This window comes from Seriola dumerili, unplaced genomic scaffold, assembly GCF_002260705.1.
Source record: "Seriola dumerili isolate Sdu_G_001 unplaced genomic scaffold, Sdu_1.0 BDQW01000322.1, whole genome shotgun sequence".
Taxonomy (NCBI): domain Eukaryota; kingdom Metazoa; phylum Chordata; class Actinopteri; order Carangiformes; family Carangidae; genus Seriola; species Seriola dumerili.
The window spans coordinates 1757469-1775572 of record NW_019174577.1 but is presented as its reverse complement, the minus strand read 5'-3'; the positions used below and the strand labels follow the sequence as shown (position 1 = coordinate 1775572).

Sequence of the window (18104 nt, the reverse complement as noted above, 5' to 3'; positions counted from 1 at the left end):
ATGACAGTATGATGATGTAATGTTTAGGGTGTCATACAGATGAGAAAGTAAAAGTCCACACAGTAATAAAATAGTGATAAAAACATTATCTGCAATGGGGTGAATCAACAACATAACACTGCTTTTGCACTACAAGTCCCTACAGGAATATCAAATGAGTAATATGTTGATTTTTTTTTATGCTTTTGCTTCATGTTATAAAAATTTAAAAACTGATCTCTTTAAAATAATTTGATGGCATTTTGTATTTAGTTCCTATGGCACCAAAGGAATGCAGGAGAACTCATATGCATGGAAAGGCACCATGCAGGACCTCCACACACACACATCTGCATCAAGATTCCTCTTTCACTGCCTTGAAGAAGGAGCTGAGGGAGAGTTGTCTGCCTCCATTTTTGGCTGCACCCAGTTTTGTTTTTTTCGAGGCCTGTGGTTTCTTGTCATTTTTTACACCAGTGGCCTTTTTCTTCTTTCCATCCTAAATGAGACGAGCAGAAACAAGTGACATAAGTGACATCTGTTATTAGCATAAGATTATAGGATACGGTGCATTTTTGTAAACGGTTATAAAATGGATAAATATGCCGAGGTGCTTACCTTAGAGGCTTGTTCTTTTTGATTGTCCACAGAATCGTAGAGCTTCACAATCTGCAAGAGAGTTGACATGTTGATCCCATGAACACGTGAACACTCACTCACTCCTGCTTTTTTTAATATCGGTCTGGATATAAACTCAATGACTAGCTGCAACTGAGTTTCACATTCTCTGAAACTGAATTTAATACAATAACCATTATAACCTGTCACTACATCAGCTAAACAGTAGCCGGATACAAGGGAGAATTTAAATAACTGAAATCCTGTAATGTGGCAATATAACTAAATGCAGCATAATGCAGCAGGTGTGTTACATGTCACACACCTGCTGCTCTTTGGGAAATGGTTTATATTTCACTTTACATTTTATTTTAATTAATCTGTTTTTGCCCCATGAAGCATCTGTTTACACCAGAGGAACAGACAGTACCTTTGGTCAAGTAGACTGCTGTTGCAAAAACCATGTTTGTGGTTTGTGATCAATCAAGTTCACTTCAGGTACTGCTATCCTCAATGACACAGCAGGGATTCAACACACACACACAGACAGACAGACACACACACACACAAGCTGTGTAAACAACACACAAACCTTTTTCAGTCCTGTGGACACAGCAGCTTCATGTAGAGCAGATCTGCTCAGCCACTGTGCATTTTCAGTCTGTGTTTGTGTGTCACTGTCCTTCAAACGCACACTGTGAACCACATATGTCTGGTGGATGTGGGAGAAGATGTGAACCACCTGCAAACAGCAGTGCTCCATCAAAGGGTTGTCACGTTCCACATAACGAGTTTATTTGTATGGTAAAGTGGAAAAGCATGGTACTGCTGCTTACCTCTCCGACATACTTGCAGAGGCTCTCAGTCAGAGGAGTTCCCAGTATCCTGCTGATCACAGCACACAGCGCCCTCTTCTGCTTCATCTCAGAGTTCTCCTCCTCCAGCAGAAGACATGGAAACTCCCACAAGCCTGCCAACAAACCTGCCAACGCCAACACACACACACACACACACACACAGTCAGACATCAGGGATGGTGAAAACAATCATTGGAAGCACAACAAAAGCTGTTCATTTAACAAATAGGGTTGTTTCATTTTAAATTTTAATCTATTTTGTAAAAAAAATCTATTTTGTCACAGTCATCCTTTTATCCTATTAGACATTTGTGTTAAATTGTGTCATAATAAGCGTATGAAGTCTTCAGTTATGGCCAAACCCTGTTTTTTGAAGTCACCTTGATGTTGGACCACCAAAATCTAACCAGTTCATCCTTGAGTCCATAAATTTGGAAAGATTCTCTCAAGGCATTACTGAGATATTCACAAAAATGTGACAGACGGACAACCTGAAAACCTTTAGCGCCGGCCCTTTTCTGGCCCTATTATTTCCTTCTGGCCCTGGCTGTCACAAGCATATAAAGGCACAGGAATCGCTGCTAAAATGAACACTGAGGGAAATTAAGTCAAAGCTGCAGGATGATTGAAAAGTCAAACTGGACTCCCTATTTTTTTCAGCAGTTAAAATAGGGACATGAAAGCAAAATAGCAATTGAGTCTCATTATCAGGCTAAAGACTCATTCATTTTGCAGCAATCTCTTGACTTACACAAACTGATCCTGCAGCTGTGAGAAACTCTGCTGGCACTGACCTTTGTTCGGTCTCTGTGTGAGCAGGTACTCGTCCTCTCCCTCCTCTCCAGGTCTGATCACCACACAGGTCAGAGTTCGCTCCACTCGAGGTGGCTTCTTTGGCGGCTTTCTGGGGAAGTTCTGAACGCCCAACTCATCGTCCCAGGGATCCGAGGGACACAGCAGACAAGTCCCACTGCTCACTGAGGGAGAGGAGAAAGGTCAGAAGTGATTTTATATCATGACATCATGAAGGTCTGAGAGGTCTGAAAGAGGAGGAAGAACACTTACCACAGTCTTCTATATCAGGCAGGGATGAAGTCTTCCTCTCCAGCTTCAACAAAAGCTTCTTGGAGTTTTGCTCTTGTTTGACATGAACCTACATATATTGAGACACTGTATAGTTATGCATGCTCTGACAGGCTGGCCTTACTATGATCCCAGATGTTAACAATCTCTGCTAACACCAACTTCTTCTGTATTTACAATAAAAAGCAAAGGACAAACCATAACTTCTTATTAGCAATGGTTAGCATTTGAGATAGTCTTTACCTTGCGATAAGAGCGGCAGTGAGACTGTACAGGACACTGGTTGCACACTGGTGCTTTAGGGGTGCACACTCGTGCTCCCAGCTCCATCATGGCCTGGTTGAAGTCCCCAGGTCTCTCTGGGTCCACCAGTGTATTGGCTAGACCCCTGAAATACAACAGAAAGAAAAAACATTAAAAACTAGAATGATGGCATATTAACTTCACCAATTAATCACTCCTAAACTAATGTATTTCAAGATATTATCCTTATTATCCTTATTATGTTATATATTTCTAAGGAATATTCATCAGCTTTTAAAACAGAGTTTCCTTGACATCCTTCGCACGAATAAAATCACAGCTCAAAAAATATTGAACAACAGTTGTCTGGACTCTTCTGAGACAACAATCAACATGCAGGAATCATCCTGTGTAGTAAAACAAAGCTGCCCTTGAGAAGCTGAACTAATACTGAAGAACTGGTACTAAAGTCAAAATCCAGGAGTATTGAGGATATTAGTTTGGAGTTTAAACTCACCAGAGTGCCTCTGTTACTGCAGGACTTGTGCTTTCAGCTCCTATAGCCCTCAGGCGACACAGCACCCGAATCACATTGCCATCCACGGCTCCAGTAACCTAGGCAACAGGCATGATGTCAGTCATCAGTGACAAATGGAGGTACTGCAGTTATGACATGTAACCTCAGAGTTTACCCTGGCACTTAGAAACATGGACAGCTCTGGTGCAGGTGTGTGTGTGTGTGTGTGTGTGTATGTGTGTGTGTGTGTGTGTGTGTGTGTGTGTGTGTGTGTGTGTGTGTGTGTGTGTCTGATAACCAACCTGTCCCAGCGCAATAGAGCCTATAGCTGCAGCAGTGTAGCGTCCCACACCAGGTAACTGTTTCAGCAGGCTGTCGACAGTCCGAGGCATCTGTCCCTTCAGCTCCGTCACAACCTAAAATAACAAAGTTATAACTGTTAACAGGTGAATCAATTCATAAATCTTTGCTCACGTTTACATAAAGCTGCTGGTACAATGAAGAAAAATGGAGAAGGCCTGAGAGTGACACATAGATACATGCTACAAAACAAATGTTACAAAGTGCAACACAAACCTTCTGAGCTCCTTCATGCAGTCTTTTCCCCCGGGAGTAGTAGCCAAGACCCGCCCACATCTGGTTCACCTCCTACAAATAAATAAAGTCATTTGAAATTTGAAAACAATCTTTAAATCACCATAGTTTCCATAGCTGCTTTTAGAAATCACCTCAAGTGTAGCAGATGCAAGGTCCTGCACCGTGGGCCACCGCTGGAACATAATAAACGGAGAGTCCAAATTACACTAGATTTAAGTATCCAAAGTCAAAGGTATCCAAAGGAATCCAAAAGTATCTTAATATGTCATAGGGAACTTACCTTCATCCATTTGTTGTAGTAGTCTTTCACTGTGGCAACTTGAGTCTGCTGCAGCATAATCTCTGAAACCCACACTGATAAAAAGAGAGAGACACACTGTCCTGTAAATGGCGTCAGCAGCAGTTCAACATATCGAAATCTGCCAGGAAAACGTTTTCTTACCTGCATATGTCCTAATGTTGAGGTCTGGTTCTGTCATAGCCTGTCAGAGAAATACAGGGAACCAATCAATTGTATTACTTCATGGTAATTGCAAGGATTGGTTCTAATGTCTAATGTGTGTAATGATACACTGAAGTAAGAACTTGTGCTAATAACCAAACTAAGGCATCACATTACTGTAATTTCAGAAGAATTTCAGGTAAATACTGTCAGATAACATCATTGATAAATAAGGATATGATATTCTGACTGTATTGCACAGGTATAATCTACTAGGTGTGACTTTAATCTCAGTAATAAAAGCATCCTTGCAGGTGTCATTTATGCTGCAGTAAACATGTCCCTGAACCAGACTTACTAAAATGCCTTCTGTCATATATAATTAAAATTAATGAATGCTAGTGAGTTGGTCTCTGACAAAACCTGCAAAACAAATGTTTCTTTTTACCAGAGTCCTCCATGGCAGCTCTCTCTTCTCCTTGTCGTACCAGTTCAGGAGCTGAGAGCGCAGCTGCAGAACATCAGCAGGATCAGGGAAGGTGTGGTACGCGGACGGCAAGGCAGCATTTGTGGTTTCCTCTGGAAGGCCAAAAAAAAATACTGTTCTCATTCCAACTTTTCACAAAGCAAATTCCACTGATGTTCAAGTAATAAAATATTTATCAAATACTCCAGGATGGTTCAAATGTTACACAGTATGCTGCCTGAGTGGGAGAAGTGAATAAACAGAACATGTGATTTTAATGAGGTAATAAATAAATATTACTGGAACCGTGTTTTATGTTTGAACTTATGTATTGTATGAATTAATTATTTTTATCATTGTATCGTGAACATAAATGTGCCCAGTCCACACGGTCTTACAAGATCCCAAATATTCACACAAGCCAGCACCAGAGTGGAGCGTATACGTTCATGATTTAACATGCAAACATATGCCTAAATGACCATCCTTAATCCCCGGAGCTAGACCACTCACAGATACTGCAAAGAGAGCTGGAGAGAAATAATATCCAGGTTTTTGACTGCTTTTTAACGTGAAGCTTTATTTAAAATAAGTTGGCAAAGACAGTCAGAGTTTAGTCTCTAAAAGAAATGTGAAACTGAACATAATATATGAAACCACAGGGTAAAGTGTTGCTCTATAGGATGTGTTTATAGACTGAGGCTGTAGTATTCACTATTATCAACCACATCAGGCCACAGGATGATTGAAGACAGACACCAACAGACAAACAATGCGCTGGTTCATACTCATGTGTCTGAGTATCAGTCTTTTAGGTAACACGTTAAGTAACATCAACAAGGAAGCTATACCTTCTTTCACTGCTGTCTTTGTCCTCTTGCGCTTTGGTTTTGCAGTTTCTACCATTTCCTGTGCGGCTCTTTTGCCTTTATGCATCGCCGAACGTAACCGGCTCATGACCACACACCGTATGAAGAGACTTATTTCGTTTCTTGTTTACCTCACGGCTTCATTTTGACTCCCGCCACGTTCAGGACGGGACATTCGCTACTTGTCCAATCCGCTGCAAGGAAACAGATATCGTAGGTAAAGCGTCATATCCGGTGAGGGGGGAGGGGGGGGCTTTGCTGAAAGTTAGTTAATGGGTGTTTGCACAATTATGATTTCAGATTAATTATTATTCAATATCACTATGCACATTGGTACATATTCAAAATAACCAAAAAACTAAAATGTCGATGTGATATATCAAAACCACATTAAGTTTTAAGCACATTAATAATAATTCAATGTGAAACTTTGTTTAATCTGGGCATAATTAAAAACACAATGTATTTTTCTATGAAGTAAAGATTCAAATTAATAACTTTTTCATGATTCCACCAATGAAAAATGTAGGCAGCAAAGGTTAATGTTTAAACTGTTTTACTGACATGCAAGCACAAAACATTTACAGAAGGTCTTCAACATTTTCATTTGTCTTCATCATTAAAATTATTTAGATGTTCCTCTTGTCCGCCTTCAGAGTTCCCTCCATTCAAAACTGGAAAACAAATATAGAAAAAACAAATAGAAAAAAATGATTCCCACATGGTTCAGCCAACCGAGGGGAAAGTAGACAGAACTTTTGACCAGCCTTAAGATGAACTCTTTGCTATCATTACCTTCAGTTATGTCCACTTTGTTAGTTAGCAGGATTTCTGCTTGTGTTTCATCCAGATTCATGTAAAAACTCCCAGGTTGGTGCTGTAGAAACAGAGTGACTGGATTTGTTAGTACTTCACTCCAGCAGCTTTCACACTGATCTTTTAACCAATGCTTTCATAATGTTTAGTTGGTTATAGGCTTACCATGAAGGCTGTTAACAGTGTACTGCCCATGACTCTCTGCACATGTTCCTCTATGACTGGGAATGAGTGGATAAAGTGCTAGACAGAGATTACATCCAGTGTTACTATGTGCTTGTGTATGAATATATATGAATGTTTGTGTAGGTTTGCATTTGAATGATACAGCACTACATTAGAAACAGTGAGGAGGGATGTAGTAGTGAGGGGAATGATGGAACCAGGAGTGAGGACACCCAACATACAAAGGGCCCTAAAAAAACCCGGGAAATGTCCTGAAAACCTGATGTTTTTTTTTATCTGCATTATTATTATTTTTTTTCAAATATAATTCAGAAAAGTAATGAAGTTATTAGTTTTGGTTTCCGTTTAATATTGGTAGGCCTATGTATGATCAGCTGCAGATCTGTCATCACAATCTTCTAATGTTACTGAGCATTTCAGACAAGCTGAGCTCATAAGTTAAAATCAGTTTTAGAGCGAAGCAGGGTCAGATGCTGTGCTATCAATTTTAATACTGGTGATACATTTTGTGTATGTATTTAAATTGTGCCTGTGTGTATGCTACTGCCATGTTGCAAAAGACTGGGCTAGCACTTGCTGGAAGGAAGTTCACCTTAATTCAACTTCAGCCACTGGGCTACTTATGTGTGCTACACCCTGACAGTGACAAACCTAAAATGTATTTATATACAGAATCCAACTTGAATACCTCTCCTCTGCAGTTTTCTGACTCGTGCTGACAGCACAGGCACGAGCATGAGTCATTGGTTTAGGCCCAATTTTATGGTGTGTACATTCTGGGGGACATTTTGTTTTATTTTATGTAAGAGGAAAACAATTGGCTTTACTGGAACATAAATTATAAAGCTGTGTTTAATTGTACAATAAATCTGAATGTTTGCTGCTCTACAAACAGAAAATCACAACACAGGCTATGCAGAAATAATCATAGTGCACAGTAGGTGAAAACATGTATGTACCTCCAAGGCCAGACTGGCTTGTATTTGTGTATCAGTGTGTTCTCTGTTGCCCATAGCATAGAGGAGATACTGGATCACTCCAAGAGAGAGAAACTCACGAGAAAGTTCTTGATCTTCCTCAGCCAGCAACCTTGAACACATTCAACACCATAAAAATATATCATTACTGTATGACGATAACTAAAACTATTACACTGACTAAAGTCATTAAAATAATAGAATATATAATTTATTCTCATGAGATTTTTTTACGTGTCACCTTTCAAAATGGACATCACGTTTACTGACAATTTAAATATGACCATACCGTATAGCTTTAGCTGCAGCAGCTTGTTGCACAAACACAGGGAGAGATCCAGTCATCTTGATCATCTCAGCCTCTAATGGGATTGTATGTGTCAACAAAACATGTGATGATACCTTGTTAATGTTACAAATTAAAGCACATTAATAAATGAATTTGGTGGTGTCTGCTTCAGAAGTTGAGTAAACATTAGGCAAGACACCATTAACATAACGTGGGTGGTCTCAATTTCCTACTGGTAATTGATTTCCTGTTGTTGATCAGTCTAAAGGGTTCTCTGTATCAGTCCTCAGAAAGAATTTAACCTGCTACAATAAAGAAAAAAAACAAAAACAAAACATCCAGGTCAAAGTGTCACCTTCTGTGATCTGGTGTGGCTTTACTTCTTCTTTAGTAGGCCTAAGCAGAGCCACCAGGCCACTGAGCAGCATTGGTCTCACATCATAACACTTCAGGTCTAAGATTAGATTAATAGCTGCCAGAAGAGAGAAAAGTGATAGACGAGGTTAAACAGTGAAGCCAAAGCAAAAGTTTACCATTATTTACAGTAAGTGCTTTCTCTGCTTACCTTCTCCCTGGACCTCCAGGTGCAGGGATCTGAGCATATTCAGCAGAGGTTCTACAATGCTATGGTGGGCCGTCTTCTTTTTAGACTGAGAGAGAGAATAACTAATTGTATTTATTCTTAGTATTTTTTTTCTTACAGAAATTCTCAAAACTACTTGTTCAACCTCCATATCATCAGGTCACTTCTGCACATCATAAAAGCAATTTCTCATTCTTTTGAACAAATTGCTTAAGCACATTCATGCAAATAATTATGTTCAATTCTCTGCTCTTTCCTACATTATCAATCGCTTATATAATGTTGATCAAGATGTATTATACTGGTTCTCTGTTGAGTACTTTTTTAATTTGTGTATTTGCTTTGTATGCACTCTTCATCTCTAGCTTTACCTGAAGAGTGCGTAAGGTGTGAAGGACCAGCTGCTGGGCTTTAGGAGAGTTACAAGCCATAAGGGCGATGAGGATTCTGTAGATTTGATTTTGGTATTTAGGATTCCCTTGGGACAAGGACTCCAGCAGGGCCCAAGCTGTCTTTTGGGTTTCCTCTGTATTTGACTCAACCAGGCGCTCTGCTATAACTTTGACACCTGAAAAAAAAATAGAAAGATCAGAGCTGATATGGTGGCTCCTAAAGTGCCATACAAATCATATTGATCCAAATGGTGAATCGATGATACCGGTATGAATAATGAAATTTACCATGGCTTTCACAGATAATCTCTTTGTACTTGTGACCAGCATTGGAGACTGTGAGCAGAAGATGGAGGGCCTCTGCCTTGTCCTCCTCTTTGCTCTGAGTGTGGCTCAAGATGTCCAGGAGGGTGAGAACACCTCCATCCTCCAGAAACTCCATCAGGTACTGATCACTGAGGAATGTCAGAAAGACGGCTCACTCACAGAAATGCCTAATAGCTCACAGATAACAGATAACTATATTTAATAGTTTATGATGCAGTATTTTATCTCACTCACTGGCCTGATGCAGACAGGAAAATCCTGATTGCCTTTAACTGGAGTCCCAAGAATGTCCCAAACATGTATCTGAATATTAAGTTAAGTTAAGACTCTGCAAAACAGCAAATAAGAGCAGGCCTAAAGAGTACCTATCCATTGTTTGTATTTTTACCAATTTTAGAAATTTTTATTTAGCTTTGCATTCATCCAGCTCCCAATCCTCATAAGTCCTTGTCCTCTATGGATCATTTCCCCCATTACCCTGTTCATTTTGTCAAATGTCATAGACTTAATTGCACAAAGAACTAACAACACTGTACATATAATATTCAATATAACATATAATACAACATACAGAAATACGTGACAAAAAACTTTAATTTTGATATCAAAATGTATAGATAATATGAATTGAAGATACTAAGAATAAAGAATTATTGTTATTAATACATACTATAAAATACCACATTGAAATGTTTATAACATCTACCAAATAATTAGCTTGCCTGATGTTCGCATGGTCTGGATCACCGACTGAACACCTGTGGTCCTAAGATTCACGCGTTATACTGTTAAAAAGTCTGAGAGCTTTCTGTTTTGACACTACACTGAATGCGTCCACAACAGGCCACTGTGTGTTTGAGCTGGCAGTGACTGTAACAGGCCACACGGAGCCACAGATGAAGAAAGGATACGTGAGTCTCGTCCAGGTGGTGAGTCGAGCCAGAAAGAGACTGGACACCTGAGCAAACTCACACTCAAGCTCATAAAAGCTCTTCCCTGCGTTTTGACTCAGAAAGGTGTTCAACATGCGGCTGCGGACTGTCGTGTCACCACGGTCCCATTCACGGAGAAAGCTGAGTACTTTGCCGAGATTCGCTTGTTCCTGCGGTGTTGACATTGTTGTTGTCCTACTCCTGCTTTAATTCTGGCGAACTGAAGTCAATGTTGAGGTTATTTTCAGTCTAAGAACCAGAGCCAGACAGTACTGTATCTGCTCTATAAATTAAAAAGCCATAATTACCTGAATCGCCTTGTCAAATATTTATATTCATTTGTCGCTTGCTTTATTTACTCCTCATCTTCCTCCTTCACTCGGTTTACAGGGTTGCTAAGCAACGTTGTACAATCTCCCACACTGTTTGGCAGCTATGATGCACCGTCCATATCGGTCTGTATAATTAAGAGTAGTAGGAAGTGGAAGAAAAAGCAAATATATAACAACACCACGACCCTGAAGTTTGAACTTTAACCAGTTTAGCTTCTCCCTCCTCCCAACCCACCCAATTGCTGCTAATGCACACCAAGCTTGACTGACATAAATAGAAGATTCAACTGTTGTGCAATACCCTTCTAAACTGCACCAGTCTACCAGTCCTCGTCCATATTTAGGCTACGCTGTATACAATGGTCACTACCTCAACATTTCAGCATTGTATCTGACTGTTTATCTTTTAACTTGCTATGTATCTTGACTTGTTTAATTATCTTATTTGGTCTTCAGGTATATTTTTTTATATTTTACTTTTATTGCTGTTGGTTTCTGAGAGGCACCAAAAATAATTCCATGTGTGAATGACAAATAAAGTGTTCAGAATTCTTTACTCTCAATTACTGCTTGACTGTAGATTTACCTGACCCAATCACAGAGATGTTTGGGGTCAAATAATTGTTCCAGTTATTATTGAAGAATGGACCTGTATTACCACCAGGTGGGGGCAACTGGACCCAGTCAAGAAGGACTGCTCGAGGTTTGCTGCCCCCCGCAGGCCACCCCCCGATACATGTGCTTCTCTCCGGAGATAAAGAACATCTCGGTGTAAGGAAGAAAATCACAGTGTAACATAGTCTGGAATGGGACGAGGTTGTATTTTAACACCACGCAAACCACTGGCCTCAGTTACTTTGTAGTGTTTCTCTCGTGCACAGACCCTGTAATATTCAGGATGTACTTTTACTCTGCCTTAATGCCAAATAGCGGTTGGTTCACGGGGCGACACTTCATTTTTCCGGATATTTGTCGCTATTGTTTACATTTTTAATACCATTTGAGGAATTCTTCTACTACCCCACACAATTCTTTCATCTTGACAATGGCTGTGTAGTATTTTAAGGCTAATGGGTGTCCGGATAAGAGCACATAGACCGGCATGGCACGACAGACAAAACCCGTTCATAAGAACACAGGGAGAGAGTGACAAGGACGGGGAGAGGGAGAAAGAAAGGGGAGGGGAACTGACATTAAAGCAACACAACAAGGAAACTACACTGCAGAGCCACAGACGCCTTCATTTTATGTTTTTGAATAATAGCCGGAGCTAGTGTGGCGAAGTGTATCTGTGAAATCTGCCCGTAGCTCAGCCCCGCACAGCCTCAAGTGCCCTGAAAAGGAGCAGCTTTTGACCGAGTTGGATTTAAAGGCGCTCTCCGACGCTTTCAGAGATATGGGTGAGAATAATGAAAGAGGGGTTTAATTGTAATTTTGGGGGAAATTAACAGAGGAGGAGCAGGCCTCTTCTTGTGGAGAGAGCCATGTCCTAATGGGAGGTGGAAACAAAGGCCAACCGCATAGCTTAGCCGTAATTAATGAAATGCCAATTTAGATTATCTTTGGCTATTTTGGACCCTTGAGATTCCTTTCACCACGATAGGATTGCTATCAGTTTAGCACGCTGTAGTTATGAATGATGCTGGCTGCCATTACAGTGGGGCTTTCATCATAAAGTCATTATAATTAAAATAATGAACATTTACACTGGCTTTATTCCTGATTTAACTTTAATATACAGATGTTAAATTGGTATTCAGGTGCTTTGGCTAGTACTGAAACCTCTGAGTAACATGACCTCTCACAAGAGAAAACATTAAGTTCATGCATCATAAGAGATCCAATATGATGGCTTTGTTTTCAACATTAACATTACACCCACATATCACTCTAGCAGACCTGATGGATGATCCTTGATGTTTGGATGCTTGTGTGTGTCCTCAGGCTCAGAGCCACCCAGCTCTCCACAGGTGGTGGAGGATGGAGGAGAGGAGGATGAGGAGGAGCTGAGCGGAGGAGAGGAAGCAGATCTGCGGTCCAGCTCTGGCCGGGGCTCCCTGCTGACCCGGAGAGGCATCACTCTGAGAGTTCTGCTGAAGGACGGTCTGGTGGAGCCAGGGGATGGGGTGTTAGCCATCCACTACCTGGTAATAACACACATCACAGCAGTAGATAGTAGGAGTGTTGTTGTTTATTATATATGTAAGTTTTGTGTTGTATCATGTAGGCTATGAAATAGCGTAGACAGTTGTTTTAAAGGAGTAAACCCACATGTACATGTTTTTGTTTTTGCTTAAAACTGTCTCTCTTTCTTCAGGGTAAGAACTTTGTTGGAGACCTGTTGAATGATGGGAAAATCCGATGGGTGGAGACGGGCCAGATCTTCAACTCCCCCAGTGCCTGGGCGACACACTGCAAACGTCTGGTCAACCCAGCCAAGAAGTCTGGCTGTGGCTGGGCGTCTGTACGCTACCGGGGACAGAAACTGGTCCAGTACAAAACCACTTGGCTGCACAAGTACCAACCCAGCGCAGACATGGTGAGAGCACAATGACAGAGCTTTTTTTTGTTTTTTTATCTTCTCCTTTTCTTAAAGAAGCAAATATCTGAGGCAATATACTGAAATGAATAGTAACTGAGAGGTCGAACATCATGACCCAAGTTTAGACCAACTGGTGCCTACATGAAACCATTTTCTCATACAAATTTGTGCTAAGAAAACACAGTTCAGTCAGGTTTGAGGGAAGGACAATGACGCTGAATGAAGATAAAGCCTATTAACTTTGTAGCACAGCAACCAACCAGATAGATAATCATGGATCAATACAGAGACTGGACTTCTATTTATTGCCATGCCTGACTTTTGTCATACAAAGAGAAGAAGGGAAGAGTTGAGGAAAAGCAAAATAACTTGCTGACTTTGAAAGAGGGATGATGAAATCGGTGAAAGGGGAAATAATAGTACTTTGTTCATTTGGAAGTAAAGTCTATTTGTAGATTTATTTGCTCACAAGGGAAGAAAAATATATATAATCTAACGACACACATTCAATTAAAATAAAGCCAATATATACTGAGGGCAGACTTTCTGAACTTTTTTGACCCTTTAAAATGAAGTGATGTCTACTGTACTTGCGTCCCCTTGTCCTGGTTTTCTTTTATAATTCTTTTATCTCTTCTTTCGTGATTCTTTTATCATAATCTTTTATTTTATATCTTAATTGGAAGGATTGTTAGAGGCCTGAAGAGGTGAAAACATCCAGCATTTGACGAGTAAAAAAATCGAAAACTTGAAATGAAAAAAACACAGATTCCTTTTGTCTTTATGCCTTTGATCATCAGTGCTGAAAGTCTCCATCATATCAAGTTATTTCTGTTTATGCTGGTCCGGATTGAAGAAAAATGTTACTTGATTTTACAAAATACTTGAGACAAACTGATTTACATTGGAAACAAAATATTCTGGAGACCAGACGATATTAAAGTCACAAGTTACAAGCAAAAATACTTGTTTAAAAGGAGAGTTTGTGACATCTCCATGTTATCTTGGGGACCTCTCTGGGGAAGGCCATGATTCGTTCTACTGTTTGTCCATAAGACTGTAAGTTATCCTATGTCACATATTGTGTTTATTTCTTGTGATGTCAGAGCCTGGTGAGTGAGGAGGACGATGACGAGGATGAAGAGGAGGGTAAGACCGCTGTGCAAGCAGATGAGAAGAACAAGAACAACAAACCTGGATTACATGGTATGATTCTTCTCTTCTCTTCTCTTCTCTCCTCTCCTCTCCTCTCCTCTCCTCTCCTCTCCTCTCCTCTTCAAGCTTAAAAGAAAATCTTGTTAACTGTTACAGATGTAATGGTTTCACGAAGAACTGACAGAGAAAGAATTCCTGTCAGATATTGCACCTTGGGCACCAGGGATGCTGCCAGGTACTTTCTATTATTCAGGCAGATTGATGTAATTTTATGTGATCGTTGTGTTGTGGAGGACACATTAGACATTAATTTGTGTCCTCAGAGATCCGCACACTCTCGTGGAGCTGTCAGCCTTCTCAGCCATCAACAGATTCCAGCCTTTCAACGTAGCCGTGTCCAGTAATGTACTGCTGCTAATGGTAAGCAACAGTCTCAGCTAAAGCAGAGTAATTAAACACTGACAGACATTTAAAAGTCCAAGATGCCTGCTTTTTGTCCTTTATAGGACTTTCACTGTCACCTGACCACCAGTGAGGTGGTGGGATACCTCGGAGGACGGTGGGATACTAATACACAATGTGAGTGTGACTTTGGAACTGGACGAAAAGTGTACATTAGTAAATCAGAACGAGGCTGCCTTCATCACCTGCGTGTTTCTCTTTGTGGTTGCTGTATTTCAGTGCTGACCGTCTTAAGGGCTTTCCCCTGTCGGACCAGGCTGGCAGACCGAGACTCAGCTTCCGCTGTCGAGGAGGAGGTACAGTAAAACATGGACAAGTCTGCGCTAACGGCATGTATGCCTTCAGAATACACGAAGGTTTAAAAATTCACAAGCTCTTCCTGTGCCCCAGGACACTTCAGAAGCTGGCACTTGACAATGTGCATCTCTTTTTCCAAAAGCCAGAAACCAAAGAACCGACTCCTGAATTTCTATCACAGGGAAATAAAAACTGCGATTGCCGTGCTGAGAGTGCTAATCTTGAAGACTTGTGTGGTTTTAATACTAGTTTATTTCTAGCAACATCACAAATTTAAAGTTTTTTAGTTTTTTAGGTTGAAAAGAACTGTTCTGACATATGGAAATAAATTTTAGATGTGATGTTTCCGTCCTCTTTGGATCTGTGCACTGATATTATGTAAATTTTAGGCACTGAAAGTTAACTAGTTTACAGAATAGGAAATACAAAAATGCAACTTGAAAAAAAAATGTAAAGCCAGTTTTTTTCAAATAAGTCTCTTGTCATGTTTGCTCTCCTCAAGATTTGTCAGAACCTGTTCATGCGCGGCCTGTCGTTGGTGGGCTGGTACCACAGTCACCCACGAGGTCCAGCTCTTCCGTCGCTGCAGGACATCGACTCCCAGATGGACCACCAGCTGAGGCTGCAGGGTTCAAACAACGGCTTCCAGCCCTGTCTGGGCATCATCTGCGGTCAGTGCCTGCCTTTATATGTAGTGTTGATCTGTACCGGGAACCCCACTTTGCATGCTTCTTCCACAGGGAGAAGAAGCAGACAAACACACTTTATTCAAGCATTGCAAGGAATTAAATAGGGAGTAACCCAGAAGTTACCCACAAGTTGCACTGCCCAAAAAATGTACTCCAATAAGAATGAAATAAGGTAATGGGTAGAGTGTTTACAGGTGGAAGCTTATGTAATAGGTAACATAAAATAGGCTGCAAATATTGCACCTGAATGAGACTTGAATTACTTTCATGAACATACCCTCAGCAATTGTCATGGACCGCTACAAAAACTGTGCAGCTAGTACAAAGGACCTCCAGTTTATCTTACAGGCCATTAGCCATTAGCCTACAGGGCTACAGTACTTGTAGGCTAATGGCCATTCATGCTGCAGTGATGTCAGTAAAACATAATTGAAATGATTGCAGTCAAATTTTCACTATTGTCTTAAAGGGATATTTGCTGCAGTCTCTAAGTCAGCAACAGCTTGTATTTCCAATTGCCATGGCATGTGAAGGCATCATCACTATAATGAACATGCTGTCTGGTCAAAACTTTGGCTTTCTAATCATCGGGCAGGTTTGATGCCACTTAGCTTTTGACAATGTTTTTTTTTTTTTTTCTTAACAGGACCATATTACCACGGCAATCAAGGTGTGGCCTCTACAATAACTCCATTCTGGGTGGTACCGCCACCTGAGGTAAAGGCAAGGACATAACTACTAACTTTAAACCAGTTAAACCACTTGTTTCACGGCTTTGTAACTTAGTTGTCATAGTCTTTCCTGACACAGTTCATTTAGACATTTGTGCTCATTTTTCTGTTAAATTTATGCATCCTCTGCTTTCCTGCAGCAACGGCCTAATGACTACGGTATCCCAGTGGCTGTAGAGGTCACTTACGTACAGGACAACTTCCTCACCAGTGATGTCCTTAATGAGATGGTACTGATACTGCAGCGTCAGATCTATGAAAATACAACAGAGAAATCAAAATTATGTGTCACTGTTTTTTATGAATGCTGTAAATTTAGTACAAAAATATTTGGCTCTGTTTTTGTTTCCTCCAAAGATGCTGCTGGTCGACTACTACAGGGCAGCTCCCGACCTCGTCCAGTTCAGCCAGTACTGGTGCCCCGACACAACCATGATGGACAAGATCAAGGTAGGATGATCTGAAATTAACAAACCAATTTCAGAAATTAGGGGATTATGTGTCTGTGATCTTCAGACCCTGCAGCTTACCTAACTAGTTCGTCTTCTTCCTCCTCAGGGCTCTCTGAGTTGCCATGCTCCCAAAGATCAGGCCTACTCTCAGATCTTGGAGCATGTCTACAGTCAGCTGAGCAACATGCAGTGAGTGGATGTGCTCTGCACGTGTGCATGTGGCTGCTGTCCATCTCAAGTCGTTCCATTTCGAATACGTTTTGTGCAGAGCTGACGGGCTCTGGTGTGACGTGCGTACAATGTACAAAAACCTGCTTGAAAAACATGTAGATGCCTTGAATTCTCTCACTCTTAATTTAATACAGCATTATCATGAGTTCAGACACACTTCAATGACTTTGAAGGTGAAGGTGCTAAATCTGTGATGCTAGTCACAACAGGAGCTTGTATTTACCATTGATAAAAAACAAAGAAATATACAGTGTGAAACTAATTAGTGTTAAAAACCAATGTTTTACTAAAATTAAATATTGTTTTAAGGACACTAAATGGAACTGTTTCATATCCAGATAAGCACTGGCCTCTTACCTTTTACAAATGGACCTATGTGCCTATCTGTGCCAGTATCCTGCCGTATGAGCAGATATTGCCAGATATGTACAATGTAAACTTGTTGTAATTGCCTTCATAGACTAAACCAGGAACAGTGATTGGAAAACAAAATGTAAGAAAAAAGTAGTGCTAAATATCTTTAGCATACAACGTGAGCAAAGTAGGAAAAGCATCTTGGGTTGACCTAAACAATACTCTGCAATAGGTTTTGTGAATGTTTGTGTTCCTTAAGTCAAATTGAAAGGTTGCAGTGTGGTGCAAGTAAATCCATTTTGCCAAATGTTTTTTTTTAATTTTTTTTATGAACCTGTGTGTCTGTGAGTTGTGTTGTGAATGTGCCCCTCTACTGTCTCCCTATCAGGTTACATGAGACAAGAGTCCTGTTGTTAGGACACCTATTTGCTTCCTCTTTACCTGTACTGTATTTACAACTAACTGTGGATTGTGTGATGTACATGTATGAAGATGTATGCCTTAAGCCTGCTGATTGATGATCCACAAAGCATTAAAATACACACACTGGAACTATTTAAACATGACTGTCTTTTCCTTTATTTATTGCATTTGTGTGAGGAATATTGCACTATTGTTTTTTTATTTTGTGTTCTCCAGCTCAACTGCATGAAATGCCTTTTCATTTTCCAGCCATAATTTGACCT

At 40.4% G+C, this 18104-nt stretch overlaps 3 protein-coding genes across 4 annotated transcripts; 1 reads left to right on the top strand and 2 right to left on the bottom strand.

The window, feature by feature from the left end:
- Positions 1 to 334: 334 nt before the first annotated feature.
- Positions 335 to 5829, bottom strand: mutyh (mutY DNA glycosylase). Its single transcript, XM_022759438.1, has 15 exons — positions 5654 to 5829; positions 4785 to 4915; positions 4337 to 4376; positions 4175 to 4248; positions 4026 to 4067; positions 3874 to 3945; positions 3600 to 3713; positions 3298 to 3395; positions 2781 to 2925; positions 2520 to 2607; positions 2249 to 2431; positions 1434 to 1579; positions 1190 to 1339; positions 598 to 648; positions 335 to 478 (listed from the first exon to the last, which is right to left on the bottom strand). The coding sequence occupies exons 1-15, from the start codon at positions 5757 to 5759 to the stop codon at positions 335 to 337; spliced, it is 1584 nt and encodes a 527-aa protein (XP_022615159.1). The 5' UTR covers positions 5760 to 5829.
- A 415-nt stretch (positions 5830 to 6244) lies between these two features.
- Positions 6245 to 10623, bottom strand: cunh1orf228 (chromosome unknown C1orf228 homolog). Its single transcript, XM_022759602.1, has 12 exons — positions 10482 to 10623; positions 10153 to 10393; positions 9476 to 9544; positions 9203 to 9369; positions 8894 to 9090; positions 8505 to 8589; positions 8295 to 8411; positions 7940 to 8012; positions 7633 to 7762; positions 6653 to 6730; positions 6467 to 6548; positions 6245 to 6345 (listed from the first exon to the last, which is right to left on the bottom strand). The coding sequence occupies exons 2-12, from the start codon at positions 10356 to 10358 to the stop codon at positions 6275 to 6277; spliced, it is 1275 nt and encodes a 424-aa protein (XP_022615323.1). The 5' UTR covers positions 10359 to 10393; positions 10482 to 10623; the 3' UTR covers positions 6245 to 6274.
- Positions 10624 to 11760: 1137 nt separating this feature from the next.
- mpnd (MPN domain containing) lies at positions 11761 to 17973 on the top strand. 2 transcript variants are annotated; one of them, XM_022759446.1, is made up of 13 exons: positions 11761 to 11905; positions 12450 to 12652; positions 12823 to 13044; positions 14154 to 14253; positions 14359 to 14437; positions 14526 to 14622; positions 14709 to 14781; positions 14884 to 14960; positions 15464 to 15632; positions 16297 to 16367; positions 16522 to 16611; positions 16739 to 16831; positions 16940 to 17973. In XM_022759446.1, the coding sequence occupies exons 1-13, from the start codon at positions 11902 to 11904 to the stop codon at positions 17024 to 17026; spliced, it is 1365 nt and encodes a 454-aa protein (XP_022615167.1). In that variant the 5' UTR covers positions 11761 to 11901; the 3' UTR covers positions 17027 to 17973. The 2 variants fall into 2 exon arrangements, with proteins under 2 accessions (XP_022615167.1, XP_022615166.1); XM_022759445.1 differs by having other exon boundaries at positions 16297 to 16373.
- Positions 17974 to 18104: the final 131 nt, after the last annotated feature.

Bases quoted from the DNA above. Each gene is read 5' to 3' on its own strand.
- cunh1orf228 (XM_022759602.1), bottom strand. From the start codon at position 10,358: ATGTCAACACCGCAGGAACAAGCGAATCTCGGCAAAGTACTCAGCTTT. The intron at 8,412-8,504 runs GTAAGCAGAGAA...CTCTTCTGGCAG, and splicing joins CCTGGAGGTCCAGGGAGAAG to CTATTAATCTAATCTTAGAC. The intron at 6,346-6,466 runs GTAATGATAGCA...TTTGTTTTCCAG, and splicing joins CAAAGTGGACATAACTGAAG to TTTTGAATGGAGGGAACTCT.
- mutyh (XM_022759438.1), bottom strand. From the start codon at position 5,759: ATGAGCCGGTTACGTTCGGCGATGCATAAAGGCAAAAGAGCCGCACAG. The intron at 3,946-4,025 runs GTGATTTCTAAA...ATTTATTTGTAG, and splicing joins TTGCATCTGCTACACTTGAG to GAGGTGAACCAGATGTGGGC. The intron at 2,432-2,519 runs GTAAGTGTTCTT...CCTCTCCCTCAG, and splicing joins GCCTGATATAGAAGACTGTG to TGAGCAGTGGGACTTGTCTG.
- mpnd (XM_022759445.1), top strand. The intron at 14,254-14,358 runs GTATGATTCTTC...TAACTGTTACAG, and splicing joins CAACAAACCTGGATTACATG to ATGTAATGGTTTCACGAAGA. The intron at 14,623-14,708 runs GTAAGCAACAGT...TGTCCTTTATAG, and splicing joins GTAATGTACTGCTGCTAATG to GACTTTCACTGTCACCTGAC.